The sequence below is a fragment of the Mobula birostris genome, chromosome 32 (assembly GCF_030028105.1).
Source record: "Mobula birostris isolate sMobBir1 chromosome 32, sMobBir1.hap1, whole genome shotgun sequence".
In the NCBI taxonomy this organism is placed as follows: Eukaryota; Metazoa; Chordata; class Chondrichthyes; order Myliobatiformes; family Myliobatidae; genus Mobula; species Mobula birostris.
This window is the reverse complement of record NC_092401.1, coordinates 26,799,267-26,816,895: the sequence shown is the minus strand read 5'-3', so window position 1 is coordinate 26,816,895 and position 17,629 is coordinate 26,799,267. Positions and strand designations below refer to the sequence as shown.

At 45.1% G+C, this 17,629-nt stretch overlaps 1 protein-coding gene across 1 annotated transcript; it reads left to right on the top strand.

Annotated features, from left to right (window-relative positions):
* Nucleotides 1-1,463: 1,463 nt before the first annotated feature.
* LOC140191157 (uncharacterized) lies at nt 1,464-11,416 on the top strand. Its single transcript, XM_072248287.1, has 2 exons — nt 1,464-2,392; nt 9,594-11,416. The coding sequence occupies exons 1-2, from the start codon at nt 1,523-1,525 to the stop codon at nt 9,873-9,875; spliced, it is 1,152 nt and encodes a 383-aa protein (XP_072104388.1). The 5' UTR covers nt 1,464-1,522; the 3' UTR covers nt 9,876-11,416.
* The last annotated feature ends 6,213 nt before the right edge of the window (nt 11,417-17,629 follow it).

The window sequence follows — 17,629 nt, the reverse complement described above, 5'->3', positions numbered from 1 at the left end:
TGCACAGTTTGTATCCTTTGCACACTGTTTGTTTTGTCTGTCCTGTTGGGTGCTGTCCTTCATTGATTCTATTGTGTTTCTTGTATTTACCATGATGCCTGCAAGAAAATAAATCTTAAGCTTGTATATGGTGACATATATGTACTTTGATAATATATATACTTTGAACTTTATATCATTTTACGGAAGGCATAGATTTGACAGGATAGAGTCTATTTCCAATGGTAGGACAGTCCAAAACTAGAAGGTACAACACACAAAATGCTGGAGGAACTATAGAAAAGAGTAAACAGTCAACATTTTGGGCCGAGATGCTTCATCAGGTCTTATAAAATTGCAGGTGGTGGAGAGAGAAAGTGGAGTGGTGGAAGTGGGATAGGGACCCCAGGTACCCCATGGCGGGAAGCGTAGCACGGAGAAACTGGTGAGAGAAGCTGTCGATTGAATGTGAGTACCTGGGCTCCTCAGAAGGTCGGAATCGAGAAGCTTGAAAACCAATCTGGAAGCCATGTGGTACAAGATGGCAGTGAAGGCATGTTCCCAGGCTGTGGTAGCAGGTTTGGGTGACGACATGGCAGGAGGGCAGTAGAGGTCACAGAGGAGGAGCGGTGAGAGAGGGTTTCACTGAACTCCCATCAAAGGGAAGATTTAAACTTCTTCAGGGTAGGCATCCTTGGAGGAGACTTGGCAGTGCGGTAGTCCAATCACAAACAAGAGAAAATCCGCAAACGCTGGAAATCCAAGCAACACATACAGAGTGCTGGAGGAACTCAACAGGCCAAGCAGCATCTATGGAAAAGAGTAAACAGTCGACGCTTCAGGCTGAGACCCATCTTCGGGATCCTTGAAGGGTCTCCATTCGGGGAATTCACCCTAACATCCCGGCTATGTGGATCGTGAATCAGCTTCTCCAGCCGCCTGAGGACCCATAAAGAGATAACCCTTTAGTATCAACTCGAGTGATCTCACGACTACCACTACCCTAGGGCACCCTGACTGTCTACGTGCGTCCTTTCATTAAGATCATTCACACAAATGCTTAAAAATTGAGAAACGCAGAACCAATTCACCTGACACATTATATTTTGTCCTCCAGATCATGGCCCATTTAAACCTGCACTTCGGTTTTCTGTTAGCCAGACAAAGGAATAGTGGGCTCAGTAGGTTAAATTAAATGATTGTGGAGTGTTGACGGCAGTCATGCAACTACCAGACTGTGTTTAAAAAAATTCTGTTTCACTGAAATGTTTTAGGGGTAAATGTGCCATTGTTAGTCTTTACCAAAACGTGACAATTAAATGTCAGTCTGACCAGTAACACCCGCAGCCCAGAAATAAACGTGTTTTTTTTAAAAAAAGCATTTCCCTCACGGGCTCGCTGTTAAAGTTCTGTCAGGGTTCATTGAAGCGGCTTGAAGACTGCACCGGCCGCTAAGTAAATAGACGTGGTTGCTGGTGAGTGTTTCAAATCTCAGCGGGAACCTGCAGCTTCTGAACCAGGAAGTGGAACAGGTTCGGTGGCGATGGCCGCGGTGCTGCTGCAAGTTCTTGGCGCCTTCAGGACTGGAGATGCGGGGAACCGCGGCGGTCCCAGGAATGCCGAAAGCCCCGGGACCGCTGGAAGTCTCAGGAATAATAGAAACCCCAGTGGTTTTGGGGATTCTGCGAACACACCATCCTGTGATCCCAGGAGTTCTGTTGATATTGTGAAGACTGGAGATTTCATGAACATTAGAAGTTCGGGGAACTCTGAAGATCCCAGGAATGTTGGAGATTCCAAGATTGCTGTAGATCCCGGGAAAGCCACAGATTCCAGAAACAATGGAGACGCCAGGACTACTATAAATTCCGGGAACACTGAAGATCCCGGCAATGCTCTAAACCTCGGGAATACTGAAGATCCGGAGAAGACTGTAGGTCCCGGTGAAGCTGAGGGTCCCGTGAGTTCGGTGGATCCCGGGATCTGGGGCGGCTCGGACATGGGGGGCTGCCTGTTGCTGGGGACCAGGTCCCAGGCCAAGACCTGGCTACTGTTCCAGGCGGCCGCCGCGGTGGCGGGCCGAGACGGGGGACGGGTGCTCCTACTCGCCCCCCGCCCGGTACGGGCGCTGCCCGCCCCCCTGCTGCAGCTGGAGCCCCCCGGCCTGCGACGACTGCAGTTGGTGTACCCCCGCTCGGCCCGGCAGCTGCTGCACGCCGTGGCCTCCATACACGAAAGTCCAGCCAGGCCGCCCGCCCTCATCCTTCTGGACGGCGCCGACGAGTTCCTGCGGGGGGACCGGGACGTGGGCGGAGAGGCGGCCCTGCTCGCTGCCCTGCTGCGGGACACTGCGGCCTGGGCCAACGGGAGGCTTTCCCCCAGCACCCAGTGCCAGGTCATTGTAACCCTGCAGGTAATACTTCAAGACCATAGTAGCGCGTCCATAATACCACAAGACAGCAACACCCCATGACCATAATACCACAATATCATAATATTACAAGACCAGAAGACCCTAATACGACAATATCACAACACCATAACCACAAGTTCATAATACCTCAAGACCATAATAACAGAAGACTTTAATACTACAAGACCATAATATCACAACACCATGACCATTATAATACACAGATTCACCACGCCTGGCCAAAGAAATTCCTCCTCATCTCTGCTGTAAAGAGTCGCCCCTTTATTCTGAGGTTGTGCTCTCTGGTCCTAGATTTTCCCACTACTGGAAACACTCTCCACTTCCACTCTATCTCGGCCTTTCAATATTCAGTGGGTGTCCAAGTGATCCCCCAACTGTCTTCTACATTTTAGTGAGTACAGGTCCAGAGACATAAAACACTACTCGTATGTTAATACTTTCTTAAGTCTGGATGTTCACTTTTATTCTCAGGAACACCCGGATTCTTTTCAATGCCAGCGTATCCTTTTTTAGAGCGCCATGTTAGCGAAATGCTGTTACAGCTCAGGGTGTTGTAGTTCAGAGTTCAGTTCCGGCATGCTCTGTAAGCAAGCTTGTACATTTCATGCCCCTTTGCGTGTGGGTTTCCTCCTGGTGCTCCAGTTTCTTTCCACAGTCCAAAGGCATACCCAGTTAGCTGGTCATTGTAAATTGTATGATTAGGCTATGATAAGGTGGTTTGCTAGGCGATACGGCTCAAAGAGACAGTAGAGCCTGTTCCGCACCGAGTAAGTAATATTTAAAAATTGATGAATAAAATAAAATCATTAAAACACGGGGCCCATAACTGTTCACAATACTCGAAATGTGGTTGGACCAACGTTTTATAAAGCCTTAGACTTCCTGAGGCCCTTCGTTGGTCGGGGTCAACCATGGATATTGCATCCTAGCTGATACGTAAGCCAGGGCTGTACAATATGGAGAGCAAGTTGCTGCCCGTGCAGCAGGCTGCTCCTCTCCACGCAGCTGATGAATCCAAAGGAACAGCAGAGACTGATATGGTTTGGCACCAGTGATGCCAGTGATGTTGAACTCAACGTAGGACTGCCTTAGAATCTCCAGCTCTGGATTTTTCCTCAAAGTTTACTCCCAAAACTTTTCCCATCAGTGGGTATAGCCACCAGGCAGTGGAGATTTAAGATCAGAGTGTTCCATCTAGATGATCTGCCAACCAAGCTGACGAACCCTGTCTGCCTGAAGTGACTGGTTTTAAAGGCTGATTTATACTTTTGCGTAGACCTACGCCGTAGCGAGCGTGCGTAGTTGTGTCTGTGTTGCTCTGCAATTCACCGCCAAAACGCTAGTTGGTGGTGGGGTTTCTCTGCCACCGTGTTGACTTTCTTCGTGACAGGCATGGAGGAGGAAATGCATTTCAAATATTTTCTGATGTTGGCAGGTCGATTTGACGATTTGGTTCATCGTCTCCAGCCATTTATTTCGCATTAGTGTACAGACATAGCGGAGAGAAGCAACCGGGAAATGAGTATGAGGAAATGTGATGCTACCAAGTGAACCAATCACAGTTGTTGCGGTCTGTGTCGCCACGACTTGTGAGTTACATTTTTGGGGAGGTGCATGTCACCCTATAGCGTAGGGTACAGGATACCTACGGCATACATTTGATGCACAGGTATATATCAGCCTTAAGGTGCCAGCAACCTCCTTTTGCCCTTTCTCCTGTCAGTAAAAATGGTTCCACCAGGCTTAGTAGCTAAGCTACACTTGAAGGCCAGGAGTTGGACTTGGTTGTCAGAGGCTATTTGAGATGCATGCCATTGGAGCATTTAATAGGAAGTGGGAGCTTATCCCCACTACCCCCAGCTATGACAACCTTAAGGAACCAATCCTTAGCATTAAATCCTTGCTTTTATATTCTAGTCCTCTCAAAATGAATGCATTTGGCTTCCTTACTACCAATCAACCTGCACATTAGTTTTTAGGAATGCTGCACTAGGACTCCCAAGTCCCTTTGCACCTTGGATTTCTGGAATTTCTCCTTATTTAGAAAACAGCCTTGGCTGTGGAAGCCAAGTCATTGAGTGTAATTAAAGTGGAGGTGGATAGGTTCTTGATTAATCAGTGTTTCAAATGTTACAAGGAAAAAGCAGGAGAATGGGATTGAGAGGATTATTAAATCAGCCTTGGTGAAATGGCAGAGCAGACTCGATTGTCCGAATGGCCTACTCTGCTCCCTAGTCTTATGGTCTTAGAGTCAATGCCATTATTCCTTCTGAAGTGTATGGCCATACACTTCCCTGCTCTGTATACTATATGCCACTTCTTTGCCCATTTTTCCAAGCTATCCACGTCCTCTTGTTGCCTCCCTACTTCTTCGACACTAGCTGCCCCTCCACCTATCTTTGTATCATCTATAGATGAACATAACCCCTTTGTTTTGCATTACACTTCACAGCCTCAAAATAAAGAGATGTACCTTTAGCAGTTAATGTATGAGGAGTGTTTGATATCTCTGGGCCTGAGCTCGATGGAGCTCAGAAGGATGAGGGGGTGGAGATCTCATTGAAACCAATTGAATATTGAAAGGTCTAGATGGAGAGGATGTTTCCTAGAGTGGAGGAGTCTCGGATTCGAGGGCATAGCCTCAGAATGCAAGGGTGCCCTTTAGAACAGAGATGAGGAGGAATTTCTTCCACCAGAGGTAAACTGGTTTATTATTGTAACATGTACCGAGGTACAGTGAAAAACTTGTCTCGCATACCATTCATACAGATCCATTTATTACAACAGTGCATTGACTTAGTACAGAGTACAGATATTAACAGAATGCAGAATAGAGTGTTACAGTTACAAAGAAAGAGCAGTCGAGGTAGACAATAAGGTGCAAAGGCCAAGGATCTATCTTATCGTAGTTGATTTCTTTCCCAAGGAGGGCTGTGGAAGCCAAGTCATTGGGTGTATTTAAGGCAGAGACTGATAAGTTCTTGGTTGGTTACAGGGAAAAGGTCAGGAAAAAAAAAATCAGCCATGATTGAATGGCAGGACAGATTCATCGGGCTAAATGGCCTAATTCTGTTCCTTTATACTCAGTGGGGACATATGTTAGATACATCTGTACACCTTTGTTAATGTAAGTAGCTAATCAGCTGATCATCTGGCAGCAACTCAATGCAGAAAATCATGCAAATGTGGTCAAGAGGTTCAGTTGTTGTTCAGACCAAACTTCAGAATGGGGAAGGAAATGTGATCTAAGTTACTTTGGCTGTGGAATGATTGTTAGTGCTAAACAGAATGGTCTCCTGAGATTTTCATGCACAATAGTCTCTAGAGCAGGGGTTCCCGTCCTGGGGTCCATGGACCCCTGCTCAAGGGTTTAGAAAGAATGGTGCGAGAAGCGAGAAACACCCCATGAGTGACTGTTCTGTGGGTGAAATCGCCTTGATAATGAGAGAGGTCAGAGGAGAATGTACCTAATAAAGTGGTCACTGAATGTATCATAGAACTAACTGATTTCTCCTTAATTCATAGAAGTTCAGTTGTTCTTTGCTCTGTAAATATCAACATTTAAAATCCATTTGGATAAATACATGGGTTAGAGGGATATAGGCCAAGTACAGGCAGATGAGTTTATGTTAGTGGGCACTATGGTCAGCATGCACACATTGGGCTGAAGGGCCTGTTTCTGTGCTATATTACTCTATGACTGAGTTTGTTCTAGATTTCTAATTGGTTTACTAATGTCGCATGTACTGGGAATCTTCCCCCCCCCCCCCCCCCCCGCCAAGTACTAGAAAATGTAATGGACAAACTTGGGCTGTTTTCCGTGGAGCATTGGAGGCTCCAGGGAGATCTGATGAGATTATGAGAGGCCTAGGTAAGGTGGACAGTTGGAATCTTTTTTCCATGGTAGAAATGTCAATACAAGGGTGACTTGCATTTAAGGTGAGAGGGGGAAAGTTCAGAGGAGATGTGTGAGGCAGGTTTTTTTTTACACGGAGAGTGGTAGGTGCCTGGGATAATGTGGTGGCAGATATACTAGTGGTGTTTAAGCTGCTGAATGTGCAGGGCATGGAGGGATGCAGACCGGATATTTAAGTTAAGGATAGACAGGGACTGATTAGCGACAGTCAACATGGCTTTGTGCATGGTAGGTCATGTCTAACCAATAAAGTTTTTTGAGGAGGTTATCAGGAAAGTTAATGAAGGAAAGACAGTGGATGTTGTCTTCATGGTCTTTAACAAGGCTTTTGTTTGGGCATGTGGCCAAGTGGTTAAGGCGTTCGTCTAGTGATCCGAAGGTCGCTGGTTCGAGCCTCAGCTGTGGCAGAGTGTTTGTGTCCTTGAGCAAGGCCACCTAACCACACATTGCTCTCGTGTCTGTGCGAGGAGTAGCGCCCCTCACAGGCTTCCAATCTGCACCTTGTAAGGCATGAAAATGCCCGACGCAGACCTCTCATGGTCTGAGTTGACATTCCTTCCCCTCCCTCCCCCCTTGTCAAAATCCCACATTGAGGCTGGTCAAGAAGTTTCAGTCGCTTGGCCTCCTGGATGAGCTAGTAAAATGGATTGGACATTGGCTTCACAGAAGAAGCCAGAGGGTGGTTGTAGATGGCTGCCTCTCTGACTGGAGGCCTGCAACAAGTGGTAGGCCACTGGGATCAGTGCTGGGTACGCTGCTGTTTGTTGTCTATATCAACAACCTGGATGATAATGTGATAAACTGGATCTGTAAATGTTCAAATGACACCAAGGTTGGGGGCGTAGTGGACAATGAAGAATATGATGAAAACTGGTAGCAACATCTGGACCAGCTGGAAAAATGGCCTGAAAGCTGGCAGGTAAAATTTAATGCAGACGAGTGTGAGGTGCTGCAGATTGGGAGGAGAAACCAGGATACGACTTACAAAGTGAACGGTAGAGCACAGTGGAATGCGGTAGCACAGGAGGATCTGGGAGTACAAATCAATAATTCCTTGAAATTAACATTATAGGTAGTTAGGGTTGTTAAGGAAGATATCACTAAGATTGAAAGAGTAAAGAGGATTTACAGGAATGTTGACAGGGAGATCTGAGTTACAGGGAAAGATTCAGTGGCTGAGGACTTTATTCACTGGAGTACAGGAGAATGACAGAAGGTTTGAGAGGGGTATACAAAATAGAGGGGTATAGGTAGGGTTAATGCAAACAGGCTTTTTCCATTGAGGTTTGGTGACTAGAACTAAAGATCTAGTTAGGTTAAGGGTGAAACGTAAAATATTTCAGGGAAACCTTCTTCATTCAGATGATGGTGAGAGTGTGGATCAAGCTGCCATCGGAAGTGGTAGATGTGGGTTTGATTTCAACATTTAAGAGGAGTTTGGATCAGTACATGGATGGGAGAGGTATGGTCCAGGTGTGGGTTGATATGTCCAGGCAGATTAACAGTTTGGTATAGTCTAGATAGGCTGAAGTGCTATAGTGCTCTATGACTCAAGGGGGGGATGATCAGATTTAGTCAGGCATCCCTCATCATCCTCAGACCAGGGTAAGAAGCAAGCATCTGGAGAAACCCAGTGGGTCAGGCAGCATCTGTGGATACAGAGGGATTGTCGATGTTTTGGCAAGACTGGAGTTCGAGGCCTGATGTTTGGGTCCCTTCATCAGCCAGTCTGGACTCATCCAGGGTTCTTCTTCACTGTTATCGGTGAGCCCTGGGTCGATACTGAAGATCAAAGCCTGAAGGTCGATTGGAAGCCCAGGAGTCAAGGCCCAATGGCCAGAGCCCCAAGTCTGTGAGTCTGCTAGAGACGTTGAAGGCCAAAGGTCTATGAATCTATGAGTCTGTTGAAGGCTGGAGGCTGAAGATAGCCTGTCCTGGGGTTGGAGGATTGTGAGTGTGTGTGCATGGGTGGGAGAAATGGGCCTTGTTGCCTGGTAAGCTATTTTGCTGTTTTTTGTAGTTGCTGGAATATGTGGTGACACTTGCGGTCTGCCCCACTATAATCTTAGGTGCGTTGGTTGTTAATGCAAGTAACACATTTCACTGCATGTTTTGATGTACATGTGATAAATAAATAAATCTGACTTTTGGTTGGCACCCTGCATCGGGATACAGAATGTTGACCAACGCTCTGCCTCCATAGCTGCTGCTCGAGTGGCTGAGTTCCTCTAGCCTGGCAGTCTCCCATGTCTCCAATCCCCAAACTAGAGGTTGAATGGCTGTGTGGTAAATCATTGGCTCATTAACCCATGAAAGTACCTTCTGATTGTTGCTCATTTAGTACCAGTATGCACATTGGTTAATGAGTGCTTTTCATTTTTAACTGTGATATGTCTAATATTAGAGAACAGCTGAGAGGGGGATTTCAAAGGAGACGTGCAGGTCAAGTTTTTAACACAGAGCGGTGGGTGCCTAAATACATTGCCGGGGTGGTGGTGGAGACAGGTTCAATAGAGATATTTAAGAGGCTTTTAGAAAGGCACATGAACGCAGAGAATGAAGGATGTTGACATTGTGTGGTAGAAGGGATTAGTTTCTTGGGCATTTAATTTCTGAGCGTAGCCCCCCCCCCCCGGCCACCCTCAGGGTCGCTCGGCTCGCTGTCATCTAGGGAAACAGCCCTTGGCCCCGCCAAACTGGGTAATTAGTTTGTGTGGATGCTGTGTGATGTACCCCACCCTGCCCAAATAACAGACAATACACCAGATACGATTAAATGACCCTGCTTCTGGACCCTTCTTCTTCACCCTGCGACCCCTCGGACCACCTCGACCGGCCGCCTGGGACCAACAATGGTGGTTGACACGAGTCCGTCTCCGTCTCCTTGCTGCACGCCCCGCTCGGGGTCCAACCCCGTTAGCGGACTCACAGCAGCTGCTCCATCCTCTGTCCCTCTCTCTCCCGCCTTCTGCCTCCAAAACCCCGCGCATACAAATCTTCCAGATACACCAAAATCATAACAACTATCCCAATTGGTTCGTAACATCCTCTTATCACCCCCTAACCCACAACAAGCTGTAGCGCAAAAACTTTCTCAGTGTTTAACATAACAAAGAAGCATTTCCAAGTATAACATAACAAAGAAGCCATTTTAATTAGCCTACGCCGTAAAAGACGAAACTCCCTTACATGAGTTTAATATGGTTTGGCCAGAGGGTTTTTCCTATGCTGCGCTGTTTTATGTTCTGTGTTCTAACTCCTCAGACTCTAACTCAAATGGAGAATACTGCCGATCTGGGCCTCCAAGTGCTGGAGCGTTACTTCTCAGTGAAGTGTATGGTGAACGAGCAACAATGTCACGTGGCAGGGGCTCAAAGTTACCTCGTTTCTTTCTCTGGACTGGTGAAGAAGGAGATTGGAGGGGTGCATGTTCCTCAAATCAAGAAGGACTACACCTGGGAACTGCTTTTTGAGGGTGATAATGTTTCAGGAATCCATCGTGTAAGAAGGAAAGAGAAGGAACGTGAAGTAGTCCAGGACAGGTGAGGATCGTCCGACTGATTGATGGCCAACTTTCAGATGTGAGAGCATTCAAGACGCATTTGACATTTTCTATTTTAGTGTCCAACTCCACATTGAGGACGTGTGCTGTCTTTGTTGCCACTGTTCCATTTGTAAAAGGGACAGTTTACTAAGGTACTTAGTGCATAGTAAAGGTGCCAGGTATTTAACAAGACAATAGATATGTTCGTCATTAATGTGTTGGTAATAGTAAAACAAAATGTCACCCTGCTAATGGGTATCAGGTAAGAGACTGTGGGAGACACTCATCTGGTCAGGAGAGAAAATAGCACTATTAACATTTCAGGATGATGTCTTTCTGTCTTTATTCTCAAAGTACCGGTGGTGTCCAAACTGTGTTGGATTTTGTGATTCGGGTAGGAGGTCCGAAGAGTGAAAATCTTCAGTGGATCAGTTACCATTGCCAACTTGTGTATAAAGTTGACTACTATAGTATACAACCTTTCTAACCCAACAAAGACAATTCCCAGCAGATACGCCATGGCAAGCCTTTAGACTGAGACCAAAGTTGCAAGTGAAGTTTGGAGGGCAAAGATCCTCAAAACCAGAAAATGCAAGAGTTCAGAAAGAAAGAGTTTAATGTTTCAAGGCAAAGACCAGAAAAGAAAAAAAAGTCAGTTCATTTTATGTGGCAGAGGGAGAGATGTACAATATAGGTATCACAACATGCTGTGTGTTTCCAGCAGTTTTTGTTTGAGTTTTAGATTTCCTTTGGATAGTCTTGACTGCTCGAGTGACTAATCAGACAATGTATTCCAATAGGATGAGCTTTAGGAAAGAGGCTTCCATCTCCACATCAGTTAATAACAATATCGTTAATCACAGCCAAAAGGGAAATCTTAATGGCTTTAATGGTCAGAGGCAAAATAAAACAGGTCACAAACATGCTCAATGCTAGAGATCACAGCTTCTGCTACAGAGCACGCAGAGGGGCTTGTTTATCTGCCCTCCCCCCAGTTCTTTTCAATTTTACTTATAAGCGCTGAATAAAGAATTATTTATTTTATGATTACAGTCCTGCCTTTAACTTCACCACAAGCCATGTTGGAAAACCGAGGCCCAAAATGCTCACCTCGGGGATAATTAATCTGCTTTGAAGTCTTTTGGCACAAGCTATGTATTTCTTTACGTGATCAAGAAAGGTTTGGACAGGACAGTTTTCCTCTTCAGGAAGGGTCGTATTCATCACAATTTCCTGTTGCTGTCAGGTTGATCTCCATTTGGAAATGTTTATAAGTATCAGTTCAGTAAATATTCAAGTTTTTCTATAACAGCCCCAGGACTGACTGGTTACTAATGTACGGTGTTCAGACAGAAACATCGGTCAGATACTGAGGATGGGTCCAGTCTCTGTATTCAAAAAGAGCAGCTGCCAATGAAGGATATGGTAACCATTTCTTTTAAGAGAGGTTTAAAAGAAACCAATTGAGTTTTATTTTTCAAGCCAGTTTGAAGAATTATTTCTTGATGTTGCCTTTTATACTACCTTGGAATAAAAAATAACTTTTTTGTGTGTTTCTGCTGTCAATGTGCATTCTTCGCACTTTGCCACCAACAGGGAGTGTCTGTTCTCTGAAGACCAGCAAACAATGGCAGTCTAGGATGTCCTCCCCACACAGATGAGTCATTCCTGCTCACTTCCCTGTGGGGTAGGTGATATCCTTCATCAGCGGACTTGCAGTCTGCTGTGTCAGACATGTAAGAGGGGAGAGGTTTAAAAGGGACAAGGGACACGTTCTTTCACACAGAGTAGTGGGTAAATGGAATCAGCTGCCAGGGGAGGTAGTGGTGTTAGGTGCAATTACAACATTTAAAAGACATTTGGTATATGGATGGGAAAGGTTTAGAACAGGGGTTCCCAACCTGGGGTCCATGAACCCCTCAGTTAATGGTTGGGGTCCTTCACATAGTGGGCATGTAGCCAAGTGGTTAAGGCATTCGACTAGCGATCTGAAGGTCGTGAGTTCGAGCCCCAGCCAAGTCAGCGTGTTGTCTCCTTGAGCAAGGCACTTAACCACACAGTGCTGTGTAACGACACTGGTGCCAAGCTGTATCAGCCCTTGCCCTTCCCTTGGACAACATCAGTGTCGTGGAGAGGGAAGACTTGCAGCATGGGCAACTGCCGGTCTTCCATACAACCTTGCCCAGGCCTGCGCCCTGGAGAGTGAAGACTTTCCAGGCACAAATCCATGGTCTCGCAAGACTAACGGGTGCCTTTGCATAAGAAAGGTTTAGAGGGATATCAGCCAAACAGAGGCAAATGAGTCTAGCTCAGATAGACTTGGCCAGCATAGATGAGTTGGGCCAAATGGCCTGTTTCCATGCCCAGATTCAGATTTGTTTATCACATGTACATCAAAACATACAGTGAAATATGTCATTTGTGTTAACAACCAACACAAATTAAGGATGTGCTGTGGGCAACCCAAAGTGCTGCCACTCAACTCTTGCTGTCAACACAGCATGCCCACGATATTCAGCAGAACAACACAAGCAACAACTACAACAAAATAAAGCAATAACAGCAAAATAAGCCCCTTCCCCCTCCCCCCCCCCCCCCCACACACAGACAGACAGACCTCCAATCCTACAATCCCAGGGCAGGCTGCCTCCGAGCCTCTGACTTCCAGTCCTTGGACCCAGACCTGCAGACATTGAGCATCCAACTTCCAGTACCTGGCTGGATGACTCTTTGTAGCACTCTTGCTTTTGTGGTTTGTGTGTGTGTGTGTGTGTGCATGTGGCTGCTACAAGACATGCCAAACCAGGCATCCCCCTGCCCCGAATACAAAAGCATGTAGCTGCCCTATATTCCCAGTGCTATTTCAACTAATTCAGGAGTCTCTTTGCCTCTATAAACCTCTGAGAATTCCAGTTCTGGGGTCCTGTATATCCTTAATAATAATTGATCTATCGCTCTGGCTATGCCGCAGTCATAAGAAATGGAAGCAAATGTAGTTTAAAATTATAATTAAAATATTTAATGATGAGATAATTAAAAGTATTAAAATAAGCAGCAGTGTTGTAATAGAAAAGGACATCTTGCCATTTCAGGGATTTGCTGGCTTCAGTAAATGAATGGGGACCGTAATGCTCACTAGTCAGCCCTGGCTCACCCTGAGAGGGCAGATACAGTTTTTGCACAAACTCCCCCCCATCAGTCAATATCCCATCCCTGAACTCAGGGTGGATGGGGGGGGGGGGGCAGTGACACCAGTGCCCAGAGCAGCCAACATAATTAAAGACCCCACCCAGCCCAAACATTCTCTCCTGTTTCCCTTCCCAGAGGACAGTGGATACAAACAAAAGAAGGGGTGTAGCACCAGCTCAACGACAGCTTCTTGCCCACTCTTATGAAACTATTGAACGATCCCGTAGTACAGTAAGATGGATCATTCACCTCATCATAGCCTTGCACCTTATTGTCTGCCTGCACTGCACTTTCTTCATAACTGTGACACTTTATTCTGCATTCTGTACACCGAAGGACACTCGCCATCTGGGACATGCTCTCTCCTCTGTCATTGGGAGAAGGTACAGGAGTCTGAAGGCTCACATTCAATGATTCAGGAACAGTGTCTTACCCTCCACCATCAGATTTCTGAATGGTTCAGGAACCTCTGAGCCCTTCCCCATCATTCGTATTTTTCCACATATTTATTTTAAGTCTTTGCACTGTACTGCTGCCACAGAGCAACACATTTCACTCAGTGTAAGACAGAGATAGTGAACCTGATATTGATTCTGTTATTGTTTCCCTTGTACTACCCCAAAGTACTGATATGATGAAATGATGAGCAAGGATAACATGAAAGAACAAAGTTTTTCATTGCTCTTGCACTTTTTCATTTATCTGCACTGCACTTTCTTTGTAGCTTTTCCGCTTTATTCGGCATTGTTATTGTTTGACCTTACTGCACTGTCAATGCACTGTGTAATGATTTGATCTGTGGGTGACACCGCAGGGTAGCGGTTAGGGTAATACTATTACAGCCTAGCTGGAAGATCAGGGCTCAAGTTCCACCACTGTCAGGAAATTCACTGTAAAATCACTGTACCTTCTCCCCGTGACTGGGTTTCCTCTGCACTCCGGATTTCTCAGCTCTGCTAGTCAGGGTTCCTAAGTTGCTGGCATGCAATGATGCGTGGTGACACTTGCTGGCTGCCTCAACACATCTAAAATTACGCTGGTTGTTGACACAGACAGTGCATTTCACTGTACATGTCAAAAATAAAACTTAACTTTAATCTTTAAACAGTATGCAAAACAAGCTTTTCGCTGTATCTTGATACATGTGACAATAATAAACCAATTTACTATCTTACAATTTACTTTTGCAGTTCGAGGTGGGTGTAAGGTAATAGCAGATGGGAGAAAGAATGAGCAGGAGGCTCCTGAGAGAAGTGGACCATCTGGCTCAGTGTCTACGTACTGGTCTGACCATTAAGGGGTTAAGTGGTTTATAAGAAGTCATTAAATCAATGGGCCACAGGGGCCCGAATTCTGGATCACGGCAGCTCTTGGATTTACATTCATTTAGTAATCTAAAGCTAAAGATTGACCACACAAAAACTACGACAGTTGATTCTGGCTCACCAATTAAAGATTAGCTTTATTTGTCACATGCACATAGAAACATACAATGACATGTGTCATTTTGCATCAACAAACCTCACAGTCTGAATAAGTGCTGGGGACACCAAAGTAGCATGCCCACAACTTACTGAACCTAACCTGTATGTCTGTGGAATGTGGGAGGAAACTGGAGCACCCAGAGGAAACCCACACAGTTATGAGAAGATTTGTTAAAATGCTGCACGGTGGGGCTTAAACTTGAGTTGCAGGGGGACGGGAACCAGAGTGCCAGAACAGTTAGTGGAAAGGTTGTGGAGGCAGATGTTGGTAAGACCTCAGACAAAGTTAGGAATCAAAAGGTTGAGCATGGGGTGACGAGTGTCCGGATCTGCCTATATTTAAATGGAAGAAGTATCGTAGGAAAGGTGAGCAATAATGCTGAAGATGAGGTAGCTGGTTTACAAACAGAGACAATGTGTAGTGAGGAGAGGCTGCTGAAAGGGCAAAATTGCAGTCAACAGGATGAGTTGCAACATAAAAGGTGGACAAAATCGAGAAGGGTGAATACAGACTGACGGTGTTGTATTTGAATGCCTGCAGTACACGGAATGAGGTAGATGAACTTGTAGCACAGTTGCAGATTGGTGGGTTTGATATTGTAGGTATCATGGATTCATGGCTGAAAGATTATAGCTGAGAGCTTAATGTCCAAGGATACACATAGTATCGAAAGGACAGGCTGGAAGGCAGAGGAGCTGGTGTTGTTCTCTCTGTTGGTAAAAAATGAAACCAAATGAGGGGACATAAGGTCACAAGGTATTAAAAAAGTGGGATAGTGTTCATGGGTTCAATGACCATTTTGAAATTGGATGGCAGAGGAGAAGAAGCTGTTCCTGAATCGCTGAATGTGTACCTTCTTCCTGATGGTAACAATGAGAAAAGGGCATGCCTGGGTGCTGGAGGTCCTTAATAATGGACGCTGCTTTTCTGAGACACTGCTCCCTGAAGATGTCCTGGGTACTTTGTAGGCTAGTACCCAAGATGGAGCTGACTAAGTTTACAGCCCTCTGCAGCTTCCTTCGGTCCTGTGCAGTAGCCCCACCCTCCATACCAGACTGTAATGCAGCCTGTCAGAATGCCCTCCACAGTATATCTATAGAAGTTTTTGAGTGTATTTGTTGACATATCAAATCTACAAATTACAATGGGAGATAGAAATTGCATGCCAAAAGAGCAAAGTTACAATAGTCATGGGGGATGTCAATGTGCCGATATATTGGGAAAATCAGAATGGTGTTCGATGATAGGAGGGAGAACTTCTGGAGTGCCTACAAGATGGCTTTTTAGAGCAGCTCATGGTTGAGCCCACTAGATGATCAGCTATTCTGGATTGGGTGTTGTGCAATGAACCAGAATTGATTAGAGAACTTAAGGTAAAAGAACCCTAAGAAGTAAGTGACCATATGATCGAATACACCCTGAAATTTGAGAAAGAGAAGCTAAAGACAGACATATCAGTATTACAGTGGAACAAAAGGAATTACAGAGGCATGAGAGAGGAATTGGCCAGAAATAATTGGGAAAAGAACACTGGCAGGGATGATGGCAGAGCAGCAAAGGCTGGAATTTCTGGAAGCGATTCAGAAGGCGTAGGTTATATACATCCCAAAGAGGAAGAAGTATTCTAAGGGAAAGATGACACAACTGTGGCTACCAAGAGAAATCAAAGCCAACATAAAATCCAAAGAGAGGGCATATAATAGAGCAAAAATCATTGGGAATTTAAAGGATTGGGAAACTTTTAAAAACGAACAGAAGGGAACTAAAAAAGTAAATAAGAATGTAAAGATGGAATATGAAAGTAAACCAGCCAATAATATTAAGGAAGATATCAAGGTTTCTTCAGATACATAAAGTGTAAAAGAGAGGTGAGAGTGAATATCAGACTGCTGGAAAATGATGTTGGAGAGGTAGTAATGGGGGACAATGGAATAGAAGATGAACTGATTAAGTATTTTGCATCAGTGTTCATTGCGGAAGTCTCTCACAGTATGTTGGAAGTTCTAGGTGTCGGGGGGCATGAAGTGTGTGAAATTACCATAACTAGAGAGAAGGTTCTTGGGAAACAGAAAGGTCTGAAGGTAGATAAGTCACCTGGACCAGATGGTGTACCTCTCAGAGTTCTGAAAGAGATGGCTGAAGAGATTGTGGAGGCATAGTAATGAATCGCTTGGTTCTGGAAGACAGGATAATTTCAAATCCCATTCCACTCTTGAAGAAGGGAGTGAGACAAAAGAAAGGAAACTCTCGACCAGTTAGTTTGACCTCAGTGGCTGGGAAGATATTGGAGTTGATTTTTAAAGATGAGGTCTCAGGGTACTCAGAGGCTCATGGTAAGTAGGCCGAAGTCAACAAGATTTCTTCAAGGGAAAACCTTGCCCAACAAATCTATTGAAATAGTTTGAAGAGATAACAAGCAGGATGAACAAAGGAGAATCAGTTGATGTTGTGTCTGGATTTTCAGAAGGGCTTTAACAAGGTGCCACACATGAGGCTGCTTCACAAGCTGTGAGTCCATGGTATTACAGGAATGAATCTAGCATGGATAAAGCAGTGGTTGATTGGCAGGAGGCAAAGAGTGGGGATATAGGGAGGCTTTTCTGACTGGCTGCCGGTGACTAGTGCTGTTCCACGGGTCTGTGTTGGGATTGATTCTTTTTATGTTATATGTAAGTGATTTGGATGATGGAATTGATGGCTTTGTTGCAAAGTTTGCAGATGATATGAAGATGGGTGGAGGGGCAGGTAGTTTTGAGGAAGTAGAGAGGCTACAGAAGAACTTAGATTAGGAGAATAGACAAAAAATGGCAGATGGTATAGTGTCAATAAGTGTATGGTCATGCTCTTTGGTAGAAGAAATGAAAGGATTGATTGTTTTCTAAATGGAGAGCAAATACAAAAACTGAGGTGTAAAGGGATTTGGGAGTCCTTAGGCAGAATTCTCTGAAAGCTAATTTGCAGGTTGAGTCTGTGGTGAGGAAGGCAAATGCAATGTTAGCATTTATTTCAAGAGGACTAGAATATAAAAGCAAGGATGTAATGCTGAGACTTTAAAAGCACTGGTGTGGCTTCACTTGGAGTA